A 23,022-nucleotide genomic window follows, 5' to 3' on the forward strand; every position below is an offset into this window, starting at 1 on the left:
AAGTATATCTTTGTGTGGCATATGTGCACGTTTTGGAAAAAGCGGTGGTAAAAAGGGGCCATGTCTGTGAAGCATGACACCAGCTTGACCTTTAACCAGAGCTCATTCATCGCAGGAGACTCTCGCTGTGTTCTCTTCACCGCCACAACACTTCACTTTATGGAAACTGACTGCTGCACAAGAGAGCATGATAGGCCAAGGAGGTCAACATTGTACCTTCAGTCCTGTGGGACACATTTTGCCTCAGAAGTTGATACTTAACAAGCCCAGTGTGAAGCTCGCTCAGTCACTTGTCTGCAATGTTTACAGAAGGAGCAGCTTTCTGGGTCCGAAACACTCCTGCAACTTCCACTTATAGTGCACTCATTGGCCACTTCATTAGGCATACGCTACTACTATCAATTTATATTACATAATAATACAGTAGTAATCCAGCCACATTGGGACCATGGATGGATACCTTAGAGTTTAGTAATGTAGCTAAGTGCAGTAGGTGGATAAGATATACACACTTTTGTTGGAAAATAGCGTAACCAAAATATTAGAAACAGCTCCCAGTGTGAACAACCACTACAGTAATTAAGTGGAATTAATTCCCCAATAGGTGACGATATTGCACATAAAGTGGATGTATGGTTACAGTGCTAAACCTAATGCAATTACAATGTGGCCGGACTTGAATTATAGCACTTGACCATTAACACAACACCCCTTGCTCCCACATCACTCGTGTACCCACCCGTGGTTAAGTGGTAAATTTACATGATTTACCATGCTCTTCCACAAAGACGCCCTTTGTCTATGCGAGAGTCTTATCCCTCACCACTCGTCACCTCAGACCGTTTTTTCCCTTCCTCTTTGGAGCAGCTGTTGCTCAGATCCACATGGTGCCATTTTGCTTGAGTGGATGTGCATGTCCAACAAATAAATGTGTTATCATAAAAAGGGATGGGCTTACATTGAACACAGATGTGCTGCAGCCAAGCAAATGTTATGTGCTTGTTCTCACTGTGCTACCGATTTCATTGGTGGAATCAAGTACATGTCCTTAATGCTACAGACAATCTACTATATATATTACGAATGATTCTTGTCAATCATAAAATAGCTTTTAGTAAGTAGTTGGTGATGTTTTGTTCAGATTTTTTAAATAAAGCATGCATGTATACACCAAAATAATGGAAAAAAGAATGTATTTGGTCCTTCAGTCTTTACTATGTTGACCCCAATCACTTGGTGACCTGCACACCGCTAGGGCTAACAGTAGCATCTGTGCCAATGTTAGCTAATGTAATAGACACATTCTGTCCTGTGCTGAAACGTATTTTTACTGTATCGCCGCAAATATATAAGAAGACCGCATTTTTCCCATAGAAAAAAGACAGGTCATCTTGTATTCAGGGTTTACAAATGTATACATGAAAACCAACAGGTGGCACAAAACGACTTCTCCACAAAAGAATCAGAGAATCAGAGGTTTCTTCCAGGCACTCACATAGATCAGTGAGCTGGGGAAACTTGCTGGAAAAAAAGTGTCTCCCGTTTTATTGTAATCTACCATACCTGTTGTTTCATCGATATTGAACACTTGGTTTTTAACAAATTCATTTTGTCTTTACATTTACATACAAAAGCGGCCATCTTTTTGTATTCAGAGAAGTCTTATGTTTGGGTCAATAGAGTAATTAAGACGTTTTAAGTTTCCGACCTTGTCTTTGTCAATTAACAAATGCACTTTTAGACAAAATCAATGTGTATTCATTGCTTTTACGTCTGCTTTTATTTATAATAATAATAAATAATAATTGTGATGAATACCCATAGATGTATAATAATTGTCACTTATTTTACACTGCTTTAAAATTGTAAGGATGCTGTGTTTGAACTCATTTGTTCGCATGCTAATGTGTGAAAACAATGCTTAATGGGAGCCTGCATGAAAGCTTGTAGGCTTTGCTTCACAGTGTGTGAAAAAAGAACTTGGCCTTTTGTTTCCATCCTATGACAAGTGGAGCAGAGAGATGCTCCAAACCTGCACATTTTCCACTCAATTGAACAGCCTGCTCAGATCATTAAATGTCCATTCATTATTGAGAGATACTGGCAGGGACTAAGGCGCTAGGCAAACACTACTGAGGGGCCTCTTAGGGGAGGTGCGGGGGCGCTGTGGGTGGCAGTGGTCTTCAAATCTCACCTGAGATGTTGTCATTAGCACGAATGGGATGTTTGTCTCGAATTCATGTCATTATGTTGTGCAAGGCGTTTTGTTCCAATGCAGTGCATCCATTCTGAATAGTCACTATCTGGGCCCAGCAGCATTTAGTGTCTTTTTATCCTGGACAAGCACTTTAAGGCGTCATCACCTGCCTGAGGAAAACAAATGCTATGAAGCTAATTGGGAATGTGCTCATTTGTCTGCATGTAAAGCAAAATGCATTACAGTCAATGGAGTTTGTGCACCAATCTAACAAACTCAGCCTTATTACACACACTGTAAGTTTATAAAACGGAGATGACAAAGCAAGCAAGTAGAGGAAAATGGGGGGCAGAACGGGAACTCCCAAATAGACCAAGCTCAGGCATGCCTGTGTGGATCGCTAGTCTTCTTGACACTGCCTTAACAAGCCTACCAAATAAGTAGGTGGAGATCCGACACAAGACTTTTCTGTGATTTTTACTCCCTACAACAAATTTCCAGCCAAAGCGATGGAGGATGTGTGTTGTGTGCATCTGAATCCTGTTTGGAGGAGCTATTGGAATGTGTTACATGTGTTAGTTGCTGGAAATTGTGAGAAAGACAGTGTCTTAAGGTATAGTGTGGAAAAAAGGTGTTGTCAGGTGTAGTTAAGATGTTCCTCGGACGTAAGGGAGCAGTTTTGTCTTGTCCCTCATACGTTTCAGTCTGAGTCAAAACATGCTCAGATTCAGGGTGGAGTTTCCTGCCTGAACTACAGGAGAGGCAACATCAAGAAGAGCCTAACTGTCACCACAGTTACGCTTTCTTCAGCGATAACAACAAACACCATGGTACCAATGGGGTGAGGGGTCAAGATAAACTAGAGTATAGGAGGAAAAAGTTGAAATCTCAAGAGAGTACAATAAGGAGAATTCCAGCCCCTCTCAGAAAGCGGCCTCCTCAGTGAATGAAGTTGAGTGGCAGGCGGACAAAGACGGCGTAATCAAAGACGTCTCTCTCGCTAGCTTTTGATCAGCCCGCTGAACAGCTGTTTGTGCAGGCCGCTCCCGCTCATTCACTCCTGGCTAAGTGGAGCAGCAGAATGGAAGCATTCTTCTTAGAGAAGTCAGGGTTGCCTACCTTGCCAGTGTGTTTTCACATGAATTTAGGGGGAAATTGTTTTTTTTGCATGAAATCCTTCTAAATTCTTGCGAGACCAAGCTCTCCAGGATGTGTTTGTGGAAACCACCCTGCTTATTTGTGATAACGTACAAAAAAACAACCACAAATGCTTGTGAGTTGTCTCAATATGCATGTGCATTGCAGATTAAAAAATATTAAACATGTTAAAATTTGGGCTGTCAAATGATTAAAATTGTAATCAAATTTTTTCAAATTAATTATCCATGATTAATCAACATTTGCAACTATGTGTGAAATACGCCCATTTTATGAACAAAAAGATAAATGACAGGACACAATTAAAACATTTTGTATGCACTTACACCTCCAAATGAACTGAACATTGAACTCAAGCTAAAAGATACCACACAAAAAATCTATCTCCCAAACACTACTCTCTTTAATAGTACTGTAGCACATTTGGATCACCGTGTTATTAGGAGCCGTGTAAGCTGAATTTATATGTTTTGAGTGGTATGTATTTTGGTATGTATTTTCTGGGGTTTCCGAGCATACTTAAATGCATCAAATTGAACTTCCGCAGTAAGTAAGTAATAAGAATAACCACTTATTGTTTTCCTTTGTCTTTCTGTTTATTAAGACCACACATACGTGCGTAATAAAGAGGTTTCTGTGATTTTCGGACCATCAGTGATTGCATCTCGTGGTCAATTAGTGTTTGTGAGGAAGAGTCATTCCCAGGACGAGCGGACTAGAGACGTGTTTGTGTGTTGGGCATACAGTACATATATGGTGTTGGAATTGCACTGCTGTTGATGTGTTCAAGTCAGAATAAAGTTATAAAAGAGCGTCAGTTTCTAATAAAGGCCGTGCCCTTTTTAACATCTGTGTACATCTGTATCCCGTTAAGTTCTTGACTGTGTGGACAGCTGCAGAGCCCTGCGGGAACACACATTACTCAAGTCTTACCTGTACTCTCTGCTCTCACCCACATCAGTAAGCAACACACACACATCTCCACAAAGAGCTGCCCTGGTGCTAAGCCACTTGAGGACATTGAGGCCAGGGTTGGCCATAGTTTGAATTTGAACGATTCCAGCTCCGATTCCAATTCCTCGTTTCAATTTTGATTCCTAAAGATTCTCCATTCTGATGCTGTTAAGAGGCAGTGACATAAAAGCTTGCATGGTTTAAATGAGGGCGCTAACCAGAGTTCTTTTTAGATGAAATGTCTGAACTTCCCCATGAAATGTTTAATGATATTAACTTTTTCATCAACTTTGCTATAAATTTCTCACACATCTATTTTCACAGTACACTTTCACAAAAGATGTTTACTTTTAAAAAGGCCATGAAAAAACATTTCCACATATGCTGTTGTTTATGTGTTGGTGAGTGTGTGATGCTGCAGGCACTTAAACATGCACTAACCTGCATGCAGAATATCAAACCACCTGTAAAAGGTTTGTCTATGAGCTATGAGTCTTGAGCGACCACATTAGCACTAGTATACTTTGCTGCCTCCGTGTCGGTGTAAGCTATTTTTATGACACCCTTATTTTGTTAGCACAAGTAAACAGGATGTAGTGCAAAGCGCTCATATTTTGAAGGCCAGAAGTGTGTTGTGTGGGTTGGGAAGGTGTCTTGACTTTTGCTAAAAGAGACACCCTGTATACATGAATAAACTCCCGTCTTTTATTTAAACCAAACTTCCACATCAGCAAGCATCCTGAAACTCTTGGTTACATTGGCATGAGATGTACGTCATTTGTTTGACATCCCTGATTCTGACTGCTTAGAGGGCACTCTTATTTCTACACCATGAATCTGGAGGTGTTTAATCATGTTAGTCGTGCACCCTCCCTTGCATGATAGGTGTTACAAATGTTGCACTGAGCCGACCGCTCATTTTTTTAAATGAAGTTAAGCCACACTGTGCAGCCGCTTCTTCTTCGTTGGTGCTTGCCGCCTTCTTCTTTGTTGGTGTTTGCGGCTATTTCTTCCAGTCGGCGGACTGGGCAACAAAACTAGTCATTGAAATTTAAAAATGTTAATGATTTAATAATCACAATATTAGTCCCGGTTCTCATTGTGCTCGACCCAACCATAATGGAGGCCTCAGCGTCACACAGCTTCACTGATTTACAACACAACCGGGATCCTGTAACCAGAAAAAACATTTTTTTAAAATTCTAGTGTATATATTTTAATTTGTTAGCGTAACTATTATCCCTCAAAGGAAATGTGCACGAGAATGTTTATTTATGTTGCATGTGTTATACAAGAACATTTCACATTCTGTATACATGCAGGGAAGTTTTGTCAGAAATACTGCAAATATTGTCCATTTCTATTCCTCAAAGTAGAATCTATAGTAATCCCAATGGGATTAATTATGACACCTGAAAAGGAGATAGATGAGGTAAATGTAATTGTGACAGGACCCTTAAATAATAGAATAATCAATTAGTGGTTCACTGACACCTCAGAATCTGGTAAAACTTCTTCCCAGAAGAGTCGAAGCTGTTATACAGTAGATACGAGGAGGAGGGCAAGCTTTCTTACATTCTTCCATTTTCACTTCCTGTGACCGTAAAGAACAGGTGTCCCAATACTTTTGTCCAAATTGGAACATGGTTCTTATAGTATAAAAGCAATACCAACAGCAGAACAATCCAATATTTTAAATTAAAGGTACAATTATGCACTTTTTCAAGGGTTTCACATTTTCAAGGAGTTCAGATCAATTTCACAAAGAAGTAAATCACAGATGCCTCAAATTCTAAATCTTTGACTTGTTGCCATTTTCTGTTTTTTTTTTATCAGGTCAGAACTAACAATGGGGAGAAGGATGGGGAGTTGATGGATGATAACAAGAGCAGCCAGCAATAAATAGCCTTGCAGCTCTCCCACTCACGAGAGAGCCTGACTCCCATTCAATCAGATCAGGCCTACCAAACTTGCCGGTTGTAGGCGCTTCATTATGGAAGAGAGCTGCTTGAAGTTTTCAAAGGGCAGATGAAACTGTGCTGATGTCTGACTGTAGGGGCCCGAAATAGGAAGCAAATGGGCGGTCATCATTCCCTCGTAATTATACTTGTAATATCTAAACTTCCTTTTCAGTGTATGCACTGTAGAATGTGTTTAGGGTAAACAGAGATTAGCAGTACTATTAGTACTATACACATGTGCATAAAATGTTCATACTGTGTACCAGAGTGTTTATTTAGTCAACTGCAGAGAATACCAGGGTCAAAATAGGGTTAGACCTACTGTAAATTTACCGTAGTGGCCCCCCGCTTCAATAGATATCACAACTAACTGGTAACTGTTGCTAACTCAAACTGCTGTTGCTAGCCAAAACAGCAGCACCTACTGAGGCATGTAAACAGTCTCTCAGATGAATTAAAGTATCAAATCAGATGTTGTAAATGAGTGCCCTGTAAAGCATTATGTGAAGGATATTTCTGACAATTAGCATTTCAACTGTCACTATGCGCTTGCTCCATCCATTTTTCTACATAATAGTACTTTTCATTTTGTTCTAAAGTCCAGTTCACTATATCAGAAAATATGCTATTGAATGGACAATGCCCCTGGTGATTAATTGGCGCAAGGTGTCTCATAGAAACAGCGGAAAATATTCTATGAAGTATGGTGTGTATTTTTTCCATTTGTGTGATTTGCAATAACAGAAGATTGATATGGTTGTTAAAGCTATGGAGCAAAATGTATGTCTTTGCTATCCTCTCGTGTGTTGCAATAAAAGAGTACATTATTTGACCTGCAGGCTGTATAATAGTGAACAGCCTGTAGCAGACCCAATTCAAGCAGGAATGCAAAAGCTGGTATTTTGAAATAAAAAGACAACAAAGAACAGGGAGGCCAGATGCACACAGAGAGGTACATTTTGTTCTCCAGTGGAATTTTTTGATAACTATAGTCTTTATCATTCAAGGCCCTGTGAAAATGGTTGGACTGTGTAGTTGGGGTTAACTGCTACTCCACAGTGACTGAAAATGTGCTCCTTTCATCACAGTCTTGATGTTGAAAAGAGAAATGGCCTCATTTATAATGTACAGTTAGTATGTTTTTAACTTGAGTGCAATCAGGCCAAACCTCTGTTAATGTGCGCTTCTAAGGTTGGGTTTCTTTTGTTTTGTTTTTTTTTTACTTTACAACTTAGCTGAGCCTTTGTCCAGAGTTTGGATGCAAGCCAACCGCGCCACTTTAACCCACTGTGTTGGTAAAGTACATAACAATGCTGCCTGAACACTTCTCATGTTACTGGGATGCTGGGCTTTGATTGGCTGGCTTTCTGATTTTTCCACACACAAAGATGTTCGTTGAGTCAAAATTAATGGAGCCAAGGCTGTTGGTGATCAAAATGTAGAAATACAAAAACTGTATCTTTCTTACCAGAGAAGCTTCAAACAACATGGAGTCTTCTTATGGCTCTATCCTAAGTGATGATGGCTGTAACACAAAAACTAACAAAAATATTGTTATATCTATCAATTACTAAAATGTTAGGTACAGTACCACTGTCTAAAAAATTCTGTTTTTATAAAGATGCTAATGTAAATTTTGATTGATTGCTGAATGTTAACATCTTCATTAAAGTGGTGTATAACTGCATATAATTGACAGCTGTTTCTAATATTTTTTGCCTCTCCTGTAGCCAAGTTTGGTAGGTGATATAGCCATTATGCTAGTTATTAGCTTGTGCAGGTGCACCTAATGAAGTGATCGCTGAGAACATATTCCACAAATATTCGGAATCAATACAACTTCAAAATATTACTAAAAGAGCCAATAGTCAAATTTTGAGTAAATACTATTTTTACAATTACAAATCAATAATGAACTGAATTTCAATAGAGCTAAAGCTCTGCTCCAGTTAAAGGTTTTGCTAGTGCAAAAGTATGACGCCATATTTTGGACCATCTACTGGACGTTTGTGGTACTGTGAAATTTGGAAAGTTTCCCAATGAGAGCATTTTTCTTTAACGAATTAGTTTCTCTTCTTTCATAAGACTAGACTATACTAAATTAATTTAAATGCACAATTTAAACACAGATTGGGACATTCCCATGTAAACCTGACTGCACTGTATCAACTCTATTTACATATTAGAAAAGAAATGAGAAACGGACGAGCGATTAAAACCATATTATTTATACGTTTGTTTTGGGGATTTGGTGGAAATTTCAAATTTTACCAGCGCAAAAGTATGACGCCATATTTCTTTTACTTTGACGCTATCTGCTGGATGTTTGAGGTACTGTAGCATTTGGAACGTTTCACAACGAAAGCATTTTAGTTTTGCAATTTATGCTCTTTATGTCATAACGCTACACTACTCTCAAACAGCATCCATAGTTACAGTATATCTAATTTAAACACAAACGTGGACCTGCCCTTGTAAATCTGACTGTATTTACTTTTATCTAAATTTCCGTATGGAAAAATTACAATAGAATTTGGCTCCTCAATCCCACTTTTGAGAGTTAAAATTGTTTTTTTTAATTTCAGTATTTAAAAAATCAGCAATAAAAAAATCAATCGTTACATTTTAGAGAGGAAGCACTACTATAATCTACCAAAAGAAGGCGCCAGAGGACAGGTAAAGAAGGCTAAAGCTATTTGTAAGACAATACAGGTAGGTAGACAATAGTGCTAAATGAGTTTGTACTAGTTAGAAAATATCACAGACAGCGATTAAGACAAGGAACATGATTGTATTTGATTTGTAAAAAGGTGTTTGTCTATTCAATAGGCAACGTATTAACCATTGTGCGTTTCAGCAGGGGGCGCTGTAGGCCACAATTTCATCCGAAAGCCAAAGTAAAACTAAAAATGGTCCGATTTACAGCATAAAACATCAATCACGCCATCATTTATAACAACGTCAATCGAATTTACACACCCTTTAAAACAACACACACCCACACGCATAAATACTGCAGAGGAATTTACCCCGAGGCTCCATCAGGCGAAGCAGTCTTTACTATCGATCGTTCCTATCTCTTTTTTGTCACCCCTAAAGTTGACTCTAACACTTTTGAATGACAATGGCAGCCAGCGGGAGCTTTTCGATGAGCTGAATAAAAGTGTGATCTCCAGTCACCCTTAGCCAAACATTGCATAAAAACATTAAGGAGACAGTCTGGCGATGGGATTAGTCTATTTCAATATAGAGGGGGAAAAAAAGCTGCAGGCTACGAGTGTGGTGTAAGGGTGCAGCTTCAGCAGAAGAAAACCAAATGATTTTTAAAAAGAGCAGTTGTATTTTTTGGATAGAGTCCCTCGTGGTGTGTTTTCTCACCGCGAACAGGTATACTGCATGTCAATGTGATGTCACTTGAGTACTAATAAAATCTCAAAACTTGAAAGGTCGTCTTGCACCGAAGGGTGGAGCTGGGCTGGCCGATCCAAATACCAATTTTATTGATACCGGTGGTGTATCATTATCGGGCCCATAACAGCGTAATGAGATTGATATTTTTCGGTTCTCTTTTGTTTACTTAAACAAATATCTCTGTGGTTTTGGTTTTCAAATATATTGAATATATTTATACACTGTTATATCGTTTACAAGCTCAATGAATAAGTCAATGGACACTTATTCTGCACTTATGACTTAATGTTGTTCATACAATTGTATGAAATACAAGCGAACATGGGACATGGTGTATTATTGTGTTGATGTTGTTGCAGGTCTTATATTGTTGAATTAAATATTGTTCACAAATAAGTGTGCTGACACAATGTGTTCGCCCAAAAATCTTAATAATCATCATCATGATCAACAAATTAAAGGCAACATCTACAAAATCATTCAATGATCTTGAAAACTAAAAAGTATCGGTATCTGTATGGCCAGACTGTCCTTGTAGTTACTTGGTATCCGATCGGTACCTAAATTTGCAGTATCGTCTACCTCTCCCGAAGAGTGCAGAGGGGAAGGAGGGAGGTGTGATATAGCCAATAAGAGCGCAGCATCCAGCCCGTTTCTCTATAACTTCACGTCACAGGCGCCAAGCTATGCCACAACTTTAGTTACTGCAGCTGGAAGACTTTTAAGTGGACTTTGCTACGAAGTGAGGGACCCACGCGTGGATTTGTGTATATGCTCCTGCAAGAGCCTCCCAGCATGAGTGCAGGACAGATATACGAGAAGAAGATCGCTGGTCTTTTGACTGAACTTCCCGGATCTATGAGTTGCCACCCAACCTCCAAGGACTCCCCGACTCTTCCCGAGTCATCCGTGACGGACATGGGCTACTACAGTGCAGGACAGACGGCCCACGGCCACCACGAATATTACCAGGGCCAAGCATACGGACAGTCCATGAACTCTTACCACCACCAGTTTAACCTGAACGGAATGGGAGCTGCTGGAGTGTACGCCACTAAATCAGAGTACCCTTACACGAACAGCTACAGACAGTATGGACATTACAACAGAGATCACCTGCAGGCATCACCCCCTAACTCAGGTAAATGTCCATAATATTGCTCTGAAATAACAAGGACACTATTTTTTCCCCCTTATTATAGTTAACTCAAAAAAGATGCCTCATGTTGCATTGTTTTGTAGGGGTGCAGTAATCAAGTAAGTATATGATAATATCATTGATTTATTGGTATCATTACTAAATACAACATTGTTTGTGTTCATTTCAGGTCATTGTTCAAGCAATGTGTGTGCAAAGTGTAAATACAGTTTGTAAAAAAGTGTAAATAAAACATAAAAATAAGCAAAATATGATTCAATCTGACAAGGTATTTTTTGTTGATACACCTTTTCATGATCTTTACAGAGTTACTCTAACGCTGCGAAGTTTACCATGATTACTAATACAGTGTGATGCGTTCACTTGTATGATGTATTTTTAAATATCATTTTAAAACGTTAAATTAGCCGTTCATTTAATATATTTAATGTGTTTTATAGTAAAAGAAGAGCCAGAGCCAGAGGTTCGCATGGTGAATGGCAAACCCAAAAAGATCCGCAAGCCCAGGACCATTTACTCCAGCTACCAGCTCGCTGCTCTGCAGAGACGCTTCCAGAAGGCGCAGTACCTCGCTCTGCCCGAAAGAGCCGAACTTGCGGCCCAACTAGGCCTGACCCAAACACAGGTACGGCACCTGGATCTATTATTATTAGGTAGAAAATGAAACCAACATATGCGTGATCATGCGCGACGAACCTGGTTTCTCAGTGCAATCATTGCTCTAATGTTTCTTAATATGTCTTCCTCAGGTCAAAATTTGGTTCCAGAACCGGAGATCCAAGTTCAAGAAGCTGTACAAAAACGGCGAGGTCCCACTGGATCACAGCCCAAACGCCAGCGACTCCATGGCCTGCAACTCTCCGCCTTCCCCCGCGGTGTGGGACAACACTCCCCCCCAAAACACCCCCCTCAGCAGGCCTCAAGTGCCGCCACCGACACACAGCTCGTCGCCGCCTTACATGGACGATTACAGCAACCACTGGTACCAGCAGGGATCCCACCTACAGCACCCGGGCACCGTGCACCACCCTGTCCAGCCACAGAGTGTGGGTGCAGTTTATTAACAAAGACTCATTTTTGGTTTTTTGTTTGTTTGTTTGTTTTTTTTCCACAAAACGAGGTCTGTCCATAATGGCTGTGCATTGGAAAAGTTTGGGCGGGCCTGAAAAGATCCAGACCAGAACTGGGTTTTCAATTGACACATAAGGGATTTTTGATCACTTGTGATATTTAAAGGACATCTGGCGTGTTTTTTTAAAAAGTCATTATTTATCTTCTCTGTTGTATTACCTTCTTTTGTAAATTTTGTAAACACTAACCACGCGAAATGATAACACGTTTTTTACACGCTACATTCAAATAATAATAAGAAGAAGAATCCATGTTGTAGAAGAAAACTCAGGTCATATTTATAAGGATTTGTACAAAACATCGAAGGCTGTAAATATGTGTTTATATAGAACCACTATTATAATCATATTTGTCTGAACGACTCCATAATGGTTCTCCATGCAGGAGTCATTTTATATTCATGTAATTAGTCCACTCCTTGCCTTACTGTGCATTGAATAAAGGTGTTAATTGCATGTTGTGTGTCTAGCCCCTTTATAAAAATGCCTTATATATTTGCTCGCTGGCCACTTACTTGCTGCAAAAATGTATAAAATCCAAAACAGGCGCTGCAGAAAATCTGCTTTTACAAAGATAACGATGCCCAGTTTTTCTTTATTATCGAGCTGCACTGCATAATCCTGAGAGCTGTTTGGTGTGAAGTATGCATCCATAATCCATCAATCCATTTTCTATGCCGCTTGTCCTCACTAGGTTTGCGAGGGTATGCTGGAGCCTATCCCAGCGGACTTTGGGCGAGAGGCAGGATACACCTTGGACTGGTCGTGCATCCATACTATTATTAGAATAGTTCTGAATGAAAAAAAGGAGCATTATTGTCTTTGTAAAATCAGAATTTCTGAAGTTCATGTATTGCATCTTATTAGATAGTGACGTTTATAGCCTATAAGGAAGAGTCCGTCAATTTGAATACATATAAACTCGCATTACAAATATCAGAAGCATGTTTTATGTGATTCTAGCAAATTGTTTTTCAAGTTCGGAAAGAATGCGCCACTCAGCGTGGACATAACACCGTGATAGCAACACATCGATGCAACAATGAGGATTGATTGCTGGACGTGTGTATTTTTGGTAAACTAATTGGACAGCGTTAAACAATGTGTTGGGAGCGTGCGCTCACTGTATGTCACAAAAACAAGTTGTAGTACATGCAGTGCAGAATGGCGTGTTGGCAGCAGCACTGCTCGTTGCGCGCTGCAGTAGGAGTAGGAGGACTTGCAGACATGCTGGAGTCTTTCAGTTTTATTGCGTCTCTGTGTCGAGCTTTCAGCACTTTGAGCGTGTGTGTGCATGCATGCGTGTGTGTGTGTGTGGGTGTGTGTGTGTTGGAGGTGTTCTTGACTCATTGTACTTCAGACTCCACAAGCACAACAACATGCACAGAATAATGAACTAGTGGTGGATAAAATGAGATATTTTAAACATCCACCAGTGAGTCATTTTGCTTATGAGGTGTTGATGGTTTTATTAGAAACCTTTTAGGGAGGTGTTACAATGAGAAACTGCAGTGCGAGTCACAAAAAGCACATTAGCAATGAAAATATTGTAAAATTATAAGTTTATAAATTGTCAGTAAGTTTACTAGTTTTTATTGCATGTTAATGTTTAATGTCTTAATGTTGCGTGTTTGTGGAGGCAAAACATGGGGTAATACAATTGTGGATTTAATTAACACAAGTATATAATTTACATACATATTTGTAATTATGTAAGAATACTATACATTTAGATTTCATTTATAATAATTGTATTTTAATTTACCTACCTTAATAAAAAATATATTTGTATATGTATAATATATATTTATTATCCATTTATTGTATATTTATATACACATTTACATTTCATGTGTAGATTGACCTTTTTCAATAAATAACATTTCTACATATATAATACACATTTATGAATTGCTAACATTTTGTATTTTGCCTATTTTACATACATATACGTTATGTGACAATATTTTATTTATATTCCATTTATTTCATAGACATTTAATTTTCATGTGTAGCTTGACCTACATTAAAGTAATTTAGGCCTGCACACACACACACACACACACACAGATATACAGTATACACACACATATACAGTATATATATATACACACACAAACACACACAGATATAATTTGTATATATTTATTTATATATAAACATTTGTATTTCATGTGTACAGTACAACCTACAGTACATAGGTAAGTACTTATATATATATATATATATATATATATATATATATATATGCATATATACATACATATACACACACACATTTAGCTCTTATATTTATATTTTAATTATTGACCTACTTCAATAAAAATAAAAACACAGTATATTTATTGTTTTAAAACGGATAGTTAGTATGACAAAAATGATTTCCTGACCGTAATCGACTGAAGTGGTGCTATTTTATACACTGTAAGTATGCATATGTAGGCATGGATGATTATGGTGATGATGATCAGTGGTGGTATTCATAGGAATTGATGATATTTCTTTAAAAAAAGTTGGAGGTCAGACATTTTGATCTGCAAAATAAATGTGGATGTTCTCTAAAAATTCCTAATTCTCAAAAGTAAAAGCACATTGACAACTTGGCACGTTTTACCACATTGTCCCTAAACACACCACCACTTGCCTTCAAGTTCAGTCACTATCAGCGCCTTGCATGTGTTTTTGCTCGCTGATGTCCATTGCCTTTTCACATCAATAAAGTCTCTCAAAAGGTCATGTGATCTCTCTGAGGTGACCTCCACCTGCCGCACACACCGGTATGTGTGGTCCTTGGCTGCCTTCATCAGGACAACATTTGTGCTGAAGACAAGCGTGCAAGAGTGTGTGGGCCCCCACACATACAGTTCATGTTAGCTTTAAATATGCATCCATGGACGTGAACTATTGAACTTGAATCAAGCAAAAAATGGCAACCCTAAATAGATGTACTGCTAGGGTCTCAGAGATCTTTACTTCCTTCATGCAGCAGTCAGCAGCGGGGTGTCAGCACTTGTCTCTGGGGGGCAACAATGAGGGTTGAGGTGGAGGTCGAGAGCTCCTCGGCGAGGCCAACGCGACGATGGAAAGACCTCTAGCAGCTGTCCAGCACGTAGACATAGAGCCTGGATGGAGAATGGGCGGCTGGGATCACACTCATACGGTCAACTTTGCTGTAAACAAATAAAATAAAGAGAGCGTGGACAGCTGTGAACCCTGGCTGACCCTCATGGTCCCGGTCTTGGGATGGTAGGTCCATTTGATGGGTACAGTGCTACTTCCAAAGCTTGAAGGGAAAATGTGGCCTGCAGACACGAGCGTCTAAACAACCAACACAAAAATGATTTGAAAGAAAAGACAGCATCTGATAAAGATTTAAATAGCACCTTGTAGCTGCTGCAATTGTCATGTGATGTCTGGCTTCCAATTCTGTAATGATATTTGTATTGTGTGTGTGCATGGTTTCTGCTTATGGGGGCATTAAAGAGCTTATATGCTTATGATTTAAAAAAGGTTATAGTGTAATTAGTCGGGATATGACTTATTTTTACAGTTACTCGAATATAAGGCGCATTACTCCATCACTGGTTCTAACTATATGGCAAAATGCACCAATCAATAGTTATAATTAGTTAATCCATAGTTATAATTCGCATTAAAATCTTGACAATAAGGTAAATGTTTGACAGACTATCACTGAAGTATTCAATTAACACTATGTTTATTACTGTGGTTCGTAGGGGTGTCACAAGATCTTGCAAGATTAGAACATGACAAGATTTCTCGTTCAGAAAAAAAACTTTCTCGTGGGCACTAGGCTAGGCCTAGGATGATAAGAAATTAATTAATTAATTAATTACACAATGAATGAAATCAACCCGAAAATGTTGCTGGCCTCAATGCATTGCCATGTGCATAAGTGTCTGTTTTCCTCGTTTCCTGCCTCCACACAGGCAGGAAGAGAGTTCACTCTGTGCATTGGTTTCAGCACCTTGGCGCGCTTGTTCAGTAGAACAACGGCATGAACGGATTGAGCCCTTTTGTCAGTCATACAGTCTCTTTAAATTACATTAGTAGATTGCAATATAATTGTCATACGGTATATTTTTTATTGTACTTTTAAAGTAAAGTAAGTAAAGTTAGTCGTAGACCCAATCTTGTGTATAGTCTCATCTCGTGAACAGTGTCTTGTGACACCCTTAGTCCCTAGTGGTTTGCATTAGTTGCATTAAAACTGCATCGACAGGAATATCTAATATTTTGACTCTTTTCTAACAGTTGCTTATCCAAAGTTGCAATTCTACATTATTGCAAAAATAAACATGTTATATTAAGACTGAGCATTATTGTCCAAGTACAGGCAGAGTTTTTGTTACAGCTCTTGTGGTCATAATGTACTACAGTATTAAAATACATTTTTATGGAGAAAAATGCCATTGCTGTGGTGAACAGTTGTTCCACATCATAGTGATACCGATCTTTCCTTGCAGTATCATACAATGCAGTTTTACATGAATGCAGTAATAAACATGTTGTTTTATTAAGACTAAGCATTATTATCTGTGTAAACGTCTCTCTCTTCTTGTGGTGATATATATTGTTGTATACCATATAAAATACATTTTTATGGAGGGAAATAACATTTTGTGGTAAACTGTTATCTTTGGCTTTTGCTCAGCAGTGTTTTGGATGCTTATGCATGTACAATGTGCTTTTTCTTGTTGGATATCTCACAAATTCCACATCATAGTGACACCAATCCTATTCCTTCCGGGAACAAGGAGCGAGTCTCCACACACATAAATCATTACATTTGAGGGTGAAGACTTGGAGAGTTGGGGATGCAAGTAGTCATTATGGTTTTCGGGGGGGGAGTCTCCAGAGAGTGAGTGTAAGTCATCACAATGTCATCTGCAGAGATGTAAACACAATGGTGTGTTTGTATGTGTGTGTGTGTGTGTGTGTGTGTGTGTGTGTGTCAGCGCCTGCATGCACGCCTGACGTCTGCCAAACTTGATTCCGTTTAAACCCCAAAGGAGAAAGAATCCATACAAGAGGCTCGCTTCAGAGAAAAGCAAATTGTGCGCATACTCTGACATGTCACACTCTCACATCACTGCAGTTAATGACAATCATCACCACAGAGGCCTGCTTTGCCATTGAATCCAACTGGGGATGCAATAAGATGCACATACAAGTTGCTTTTATCAGAATCCTCTGACAAAACAACCCTTTTAAAAACTATCCCCTGCATGATAATTGGCCATATTTGAAAGACTTCATCTGTTCATCGCCATGAGCCATTACTCTAATCTGGAGATGTGAAATTGCCTATAATTTTCCCAGATGTCACTTGGTGCATGCTGCAATGCTCAACAGGGCGCATCATCACCAGCAATGAGGAAAAGGCAACGCACGAGGGATAGAGTATATAAAGGGGAGATATTGGGGACTCAAATGACTTCTTCCATTTTTGGTTTGACTCATTTCTTGGTTGGACTCTATAGGACAGACAGGACATGAACTGCAGTGACATGTGAGGATTCAATCTGGAAGGCTTTAAAATGAAAAGAAGTGTGAGGTAACGTCCTATATATTTTTATGTGGGGTAAATAACTTAGGGAGGCACATTAAGTTTGGAAGGCTTTCCAATTCATTATTTCGATGTATTCCTATTTTTTTTTGCCATATGAGCACAGTTATGATGCATGAACAGCGTGAACAAACAACTTCAAATGCTCTATTAAAACAGCCAGTAACACATTTATATCAAGTTATTTCAGCCAAAAATGTGAAAACTATCATAAAAGTGTATAGGAAGAGCCAGCTATGTATCTTTTTAACAAGCTTTAATTAATTATGAGCTCATGCCAAAGGAAATGAATGGAAAAGAGTGTTAACATTAAAGTGCCCCTTGCAGGGGCTTTTGCAATCTCAAAAAAATGTGTTGTGCATATCTATTTTTATCATGATTGAGACTTTTGAGTACATTTGTGAAGTGTTTGTTCCGTGCGTACACGTGTGCGTATTGTACGTGCACTTTGTCTAATACTAAATAAATAAACTGTCTAATTTAACGAGTTTAGAGGTTGAAAAGCTATATAGTTGAAAAAAAAAACATTTAATGCCAGTGTTATGATGAAATCGTATTCACCATTTTTTTCTTGCCTATTTTTTCTCATTAACGAAAAAAACGAGATCCCCCCCCCCAAAAAAAAGTGATACAGCATCATTTAACAAATCTTTAGTCAAAGACAGTGTTTTATTTGCATTTCACAAGGCATATTGGGATTCCTTTCGAGGGCCCACTTGCGTAAATTGACTCTGATAGCACATTTTACGCATCGAAAGAGCCAAAAAGTCATAATAAGGCTCATTCAACAATTGTTGATTCGCTTAATAGCCAGAGAACGTTTGTTCTCCGTTAAAACCATGCACACGCATTCAAAGCATTTATCCAGACACACAATAAAGTCCTCTTCAGTGACTTGCAAAAGTTTGTCAATAAATGTCCTCTCAAATGATGCGCATAATTCACCATAAAGCCACCTCCTGAATAAGTTCCTGATGATGGCTGCGCACCATCAAATAAAGCATCAGGCCTGCAGGATAAATCCACTCACATCATCTGATGCCTGGATATGCCCTCCTGGTGAGCATGCTGGTTGGGGTACCAGTGACCCAAAGTGTTCATGTAATTATTGGGGTACACCGGGCCTCCGCCTTTGTTCGCCTGCATGGACACATCCCAAAGTTGGGGAATCCCATGAGGCGAGCAGGGGGAGGCTGAGCTGGTGCTGCTTAGGTGTTCCCCCTCTGGTCCGCTTCCATGCTTCATGATCTTTTTATACTTGGAGCGTTTGTTTTGAAACCAGATTTTCACCTGCAACATAAGACAGAATGCTTGTTATAGATGTGTCACATTTGGGAAACACTTTACCGCAATTGAGGTGAATACAACGAAAAATTATTATTATTGGAGTGCGGGCATTTTTGCATAAATACGGCCATAATTTTAGGTACATCTTCACAATGGGATCCAATCCATTTTAAAAACATACATTAACATATTTTACAAGTTTTGATTGCTACTATCTGGTGGTTATTCAAGTACGTTCATAATTGTAGCTCCACTGCATAATACCGAGAGCTATTGCTAATATTTTGGTGACATTATGAGTCCAAATCTCAGCGCTCAGTATGATGTAGTGCAGTAGCCAATGCAAACTGCAATATTAAAAATGCTGTAAAATGAATACCTCCCTAATGAAAGGATATTATTATATTAGTACCGACAAAAAAACATTGTTATTTTTACGAAGACAATATATATTGTTTTTCGGTTCACGTGTGTACCTAATGAAGTGCCAAAAATGTGACATTTTAGGTAGCACATCTATGAAAGTATCGTACTTTTGTCACATACCTATAATCCATTTAAAATTTGTATACTTCAGATGTGAGAAAACTGTGCAAATGAATGCATTCATGTAGCTAAAAGTAATTAAATGTCACACTGTACATAAACACATACTATGGGATAATGTGGTTATCTTTGGTTTTGTTTTCTCCTTAACCCATGGTGGCGAAGCTTTCATCACATGAGAGCACATTTCCAGTTCTGACAAATAGAAAAAGGCGCCCACATAATTAGTGTAGTAAATAAGTCACGCATTATTAGAGGCTCCAGTTACAAATCACTACAATTAGAAATACATGAGTAAATAAGCAGCACGTTTCAATGCCAAAATGATGGTTTAGGTAAACAATATCAGACTCATGGAGCCTTAAGATGTGAATTAATTGAGGTCTTATACCTAATTACTGTCGAATGTGAGTGTGACTTATGGGCTCCACCCGAACACCTACCTGGGTCTGAGTGAGACCCAATTTGGCCGCCAGGTCTGCGCGCTCAGGGAGGGCCAAGTACTGGGTCTGCTGGAAGCGCTGGTGCAGAGCTTGCAGCTGCAGACTAGAGTAGATGGTTCGGGGTTTGCGGATTTTCTTCCCTTTGCCATTTAAACGAACGTCCCTGTTTTCAAGCCCAGTTGACTTGTCGTGATCTGGGGAGAAATTATTGAGGAAAAGGTAACTTTTTTCAGATGCAATGCAAAGAATGATTCAAGTGGGAAGGCTTTAAAGACATTGATGAATGACACACAGGACTCATTACAGTAGTCATCAACAATCATGTCAATTTAACTTGAATATACGTTTTTTTCTGCAGAATATACATTTGAACACGCTTTGTATAGTAAATGTGACTATTTTGTACAGTAAATATGCCCTGGAAGTAAAAACATAAAAGAAGCGGTGAATATGGTTTATAGAATATGCTTACGATTTTTTTTTCGACGAAGTGAAGTCATGCGTAACTGTGTGCGTAAATGTCTTCTGCAGTGACATACCTGCGTGCTCTAATCGGCCGTGGAGGCTCAAACTGCTGCTGCTGCTGCTGGGGCTGCTGTTGTTGTGCTGGTAGGGCATGTAAGCAGACGAGGGATGAGGATTCACGGCGCCGGGGTAGGCGTAACCCAAGGAGCGGCCATAGGACGCGCTGGCCGGGAAGGAGCCGTCGTGCTGTGAATGGCCGGCAGTGTGCAAGCCGTGCACGGGGTAAATGTGATGAGGAAGCCCAGGGGCGCGCTGCTGGTGAGCCGGATGTCCGTGTCCGAACTCTAGAAACGCCGATTTGGACGGGTCTGCTGGGCCATTGAAAGTGTCAGGCATGAGAGCCATAGACATCATGTGCGCGTCCACACAATGAAGAAGATGCTTTCATGAGTTCTGTCGGGCTGTGAGGAGAACTTGCACTAAATCCACACTCAAAAGGACAGATGTTCTCTTTAAATCTCCGTTACATATCCACAACAGCTGGAGGCTCCAAAAAAAATCTGATAAAAGCAAAGAAGCAAACATCAAGAGAGGATTTGACATGGCTCGTCCAACACCTCCTGCTCGCAGAGCTTCAACACACTGCATGTCTTCTGTCTGCAAGCCCTCTCTCTCTCTCTCTCTCGTGATTGGCCTTCAGCGGCAAACTGTCACCTCATTATGTGGCACAAGCTGTGCACCCTGCAGGGACCTCCTTCTATACAATATAGAGATTCAATCATCATGCCATGGGATGACTGACAGAACATTTGTTCGATTCCACAATGACATCCAAATATCAGTGCCTCAAGCGCACAACGAATGTCATCATATTTGCTTCAATATAATTGGCGTGTACTTGTAACTATTACTTTCAATACAACCCCTATTGAGTAGATTGCATGACATTATTTTATATTTGAATGAAACATTTGAATTTTCAGGAAATAAAACAAGTACAAGTAAAAAGAAGTATTAAGCGAAAAAGCTTGTCTTTTGAAAAAAAGCATTTCCAAACAGTGAACCTTTTATGCTCTTTAGTATCGTTCTATTACATAAAAAAACTTTCTATCATTTTGCACGACAGTGAAAAAAGCCGAAAAAGCTTTGAATTAGACCTATGAGAACATAGTATTTTTTAAATGAAATAAAACGTGATTTTTTTGCTCACATTTACATTTTTGGCATCATTTAGACATAATTCTATAATAATGAAATTGGCAAAATAGTGAACTATAATGTTAATACATGTAGGCCAATGCATCTTTTCCCCTATACTTTTATAATAATTTAAATAATAAAAAACACTAAAACATTTAAAAAAAACCCACAAAAAACATATTCTGGCAACATTTTAGGGCAAATACTACGCGATATACACTTTCTAAGTTTCAGGTCACAATCATTGAAATATTATTTATTTCAATTGTCCTAAATGCATTAATTCCATGTGAGCAATGGATCACTGATTAGTCTGAATATGCAAAAAAAAAAAAAAAAAAAAAAAAAGAATACACAACTAAAAAGGATACAACATGTGTGTGCTTCTGGCACATTTACAAACAGGACTGCAAATTCATGACACACAAACAGACTCCTTGGCACGTGGCTTGCTGGTTTAATTCTAACTAAATGTCAGGGTTTTATAAAATAAATAAATAATGACATGAAATGTGGGAAAACATTCATGTGCTAAAAGAGGGTGGGATGCAATGTCAGCAAAAAAAAGTCGTAGGAAGTACACAGAGACACACAGTGTATGGTAAAACTCGTGACCTACAGGCTTAAAAAGAGTAACCCTATCTTCATATGCTGAGCTAAATAGTCTTCAATTTACATTCTTACCTCAATAACTTCCTATCAAACCTTAATGGAGCCATCAAGTGTAACATGCAACCCAGCTGCAGCAAGACATGGTCACATTCTAAAGAGTGTCTGCTGCATGCTTTTTTGTCCAAACCCATCATTTTGGTCAAGTTCTACTACACTTTTGCTGCAGCTATACACACACACACACACACACACACACACACACACACACAGAGTCAGTGAAGGGCCTGCTGGGGGCTGGACTCCTTCCCGATCTCCACAAAAGCCACTCAGCCAAAGCCGGCCCGCCAGAACAAAGCCACAAATTATTATTATTATGATAGAACAACTTCATTCACAGCTAGGAACTGAGAGCTGAGAAATGCTGTTGTGAGATGAAAGGCCAATAAGAGAAATGAGCTGAGGAGTATATTGTAGGGGTGTCACGAGTAGGGTTGGGCATAGTTTGAATTTGAGCTATTCTGGTTCAGAATTCTCGTTTCGATTCCGGTTCCTAACGATTCTCGATTTTGATTCTTTTCAGAGGTAGGGTCATAAAAATTTGCATGGTTTAAATGAGGGTGCTAACCAAAGTTCTTGGATGAAATGTCTGAATGTCTCCATGATTTTTTTTTTAATTATATAAGCTTTTTACGAATTACTTCACTGTGAATTCCTCACAGGGCTATTATTAACCAGTACAGGTATATAAATATCAAACCATTGAACTTGAACATAAATGTTTAGAAGTCTCTTCTTTACATAAGAGTACACGTTCACAAATGATCTTTATTTTTGAAAACCCCATGAAAATGCAATTACACATATCCTGTTGTTTATGTGTTGGAGAGTGTATTATGATGCAGAATAAAC

General features: G+C 39.0%; 2 protein-coding genes across 2 annotated transcripts; one reads left to right on the forward strand and one right to left on the reverse strand.

Moving 5' to 3' along the window:
* Positions 1–10,313: 10,313 nt before the first annotated feature.
* dlx3b (distal-less homeobox 3b) lies at positions 10,314–12,408 on the forward strand. Its single transcript, XM_054767292.1, has 3 exons — positions 10,314–10,822; positions 11,281–11,465; positions 11,590–12,408. Exons 1-3 carry the CDS (start codon positions 10,453–10,455, stop codon positions 11,902–11,904), a joined length of 870 nt encoding a protein of 289 aa, XP_054623267.1. The 5' UTR covers positions 10,314–10,452; the 3' UTR covers positions 11,905–12,408.
* Positions 12,409–18,232: 5,824 nt separating this feature from the next.
* dlx4b (distal-less homeobox 4b) lies at positions 18,233–21,039 on the reverse strand. Its single transcript, XM_054767824.1, has 3 exons — positions 20,376–21,039; positions 19,837–20,030; positions 18,233–18,850 (listed from the first exon to the last, which is right to left on the reverse strand). Exons 1-3 carry the CDS (start codon positions 20,713–20,715, stop codon positions 18,587–18,589), a joined length of 798 nt encoding a protein of 265 aa, XP_054623799.1. The 5' UTR covers positions 20,716–21,039; the 3' UTR covers positions 18,233–18,586.
* Positions 21,040–23,022: the final 1,983 nt, after the last annotated feature.

This window comes from Dunckerocampus dactyliophorus, chromosome 2, assembly GCF_027744805.1.
Source record: "Dunckerocampus dactyliophorus isolate RoL2022-P2 chromosome 2, RoL_Ddac_1.1, whole genome shotgun sequence".
Taxonomy (NCBI): domain Eukaryota; kingdom Metazoa; phylum Chordata; class Actinopteri; order Syngnathiformes; family Syngnathidae; genus Dunckerocampus; species Dunckerocampus dactyliophorus.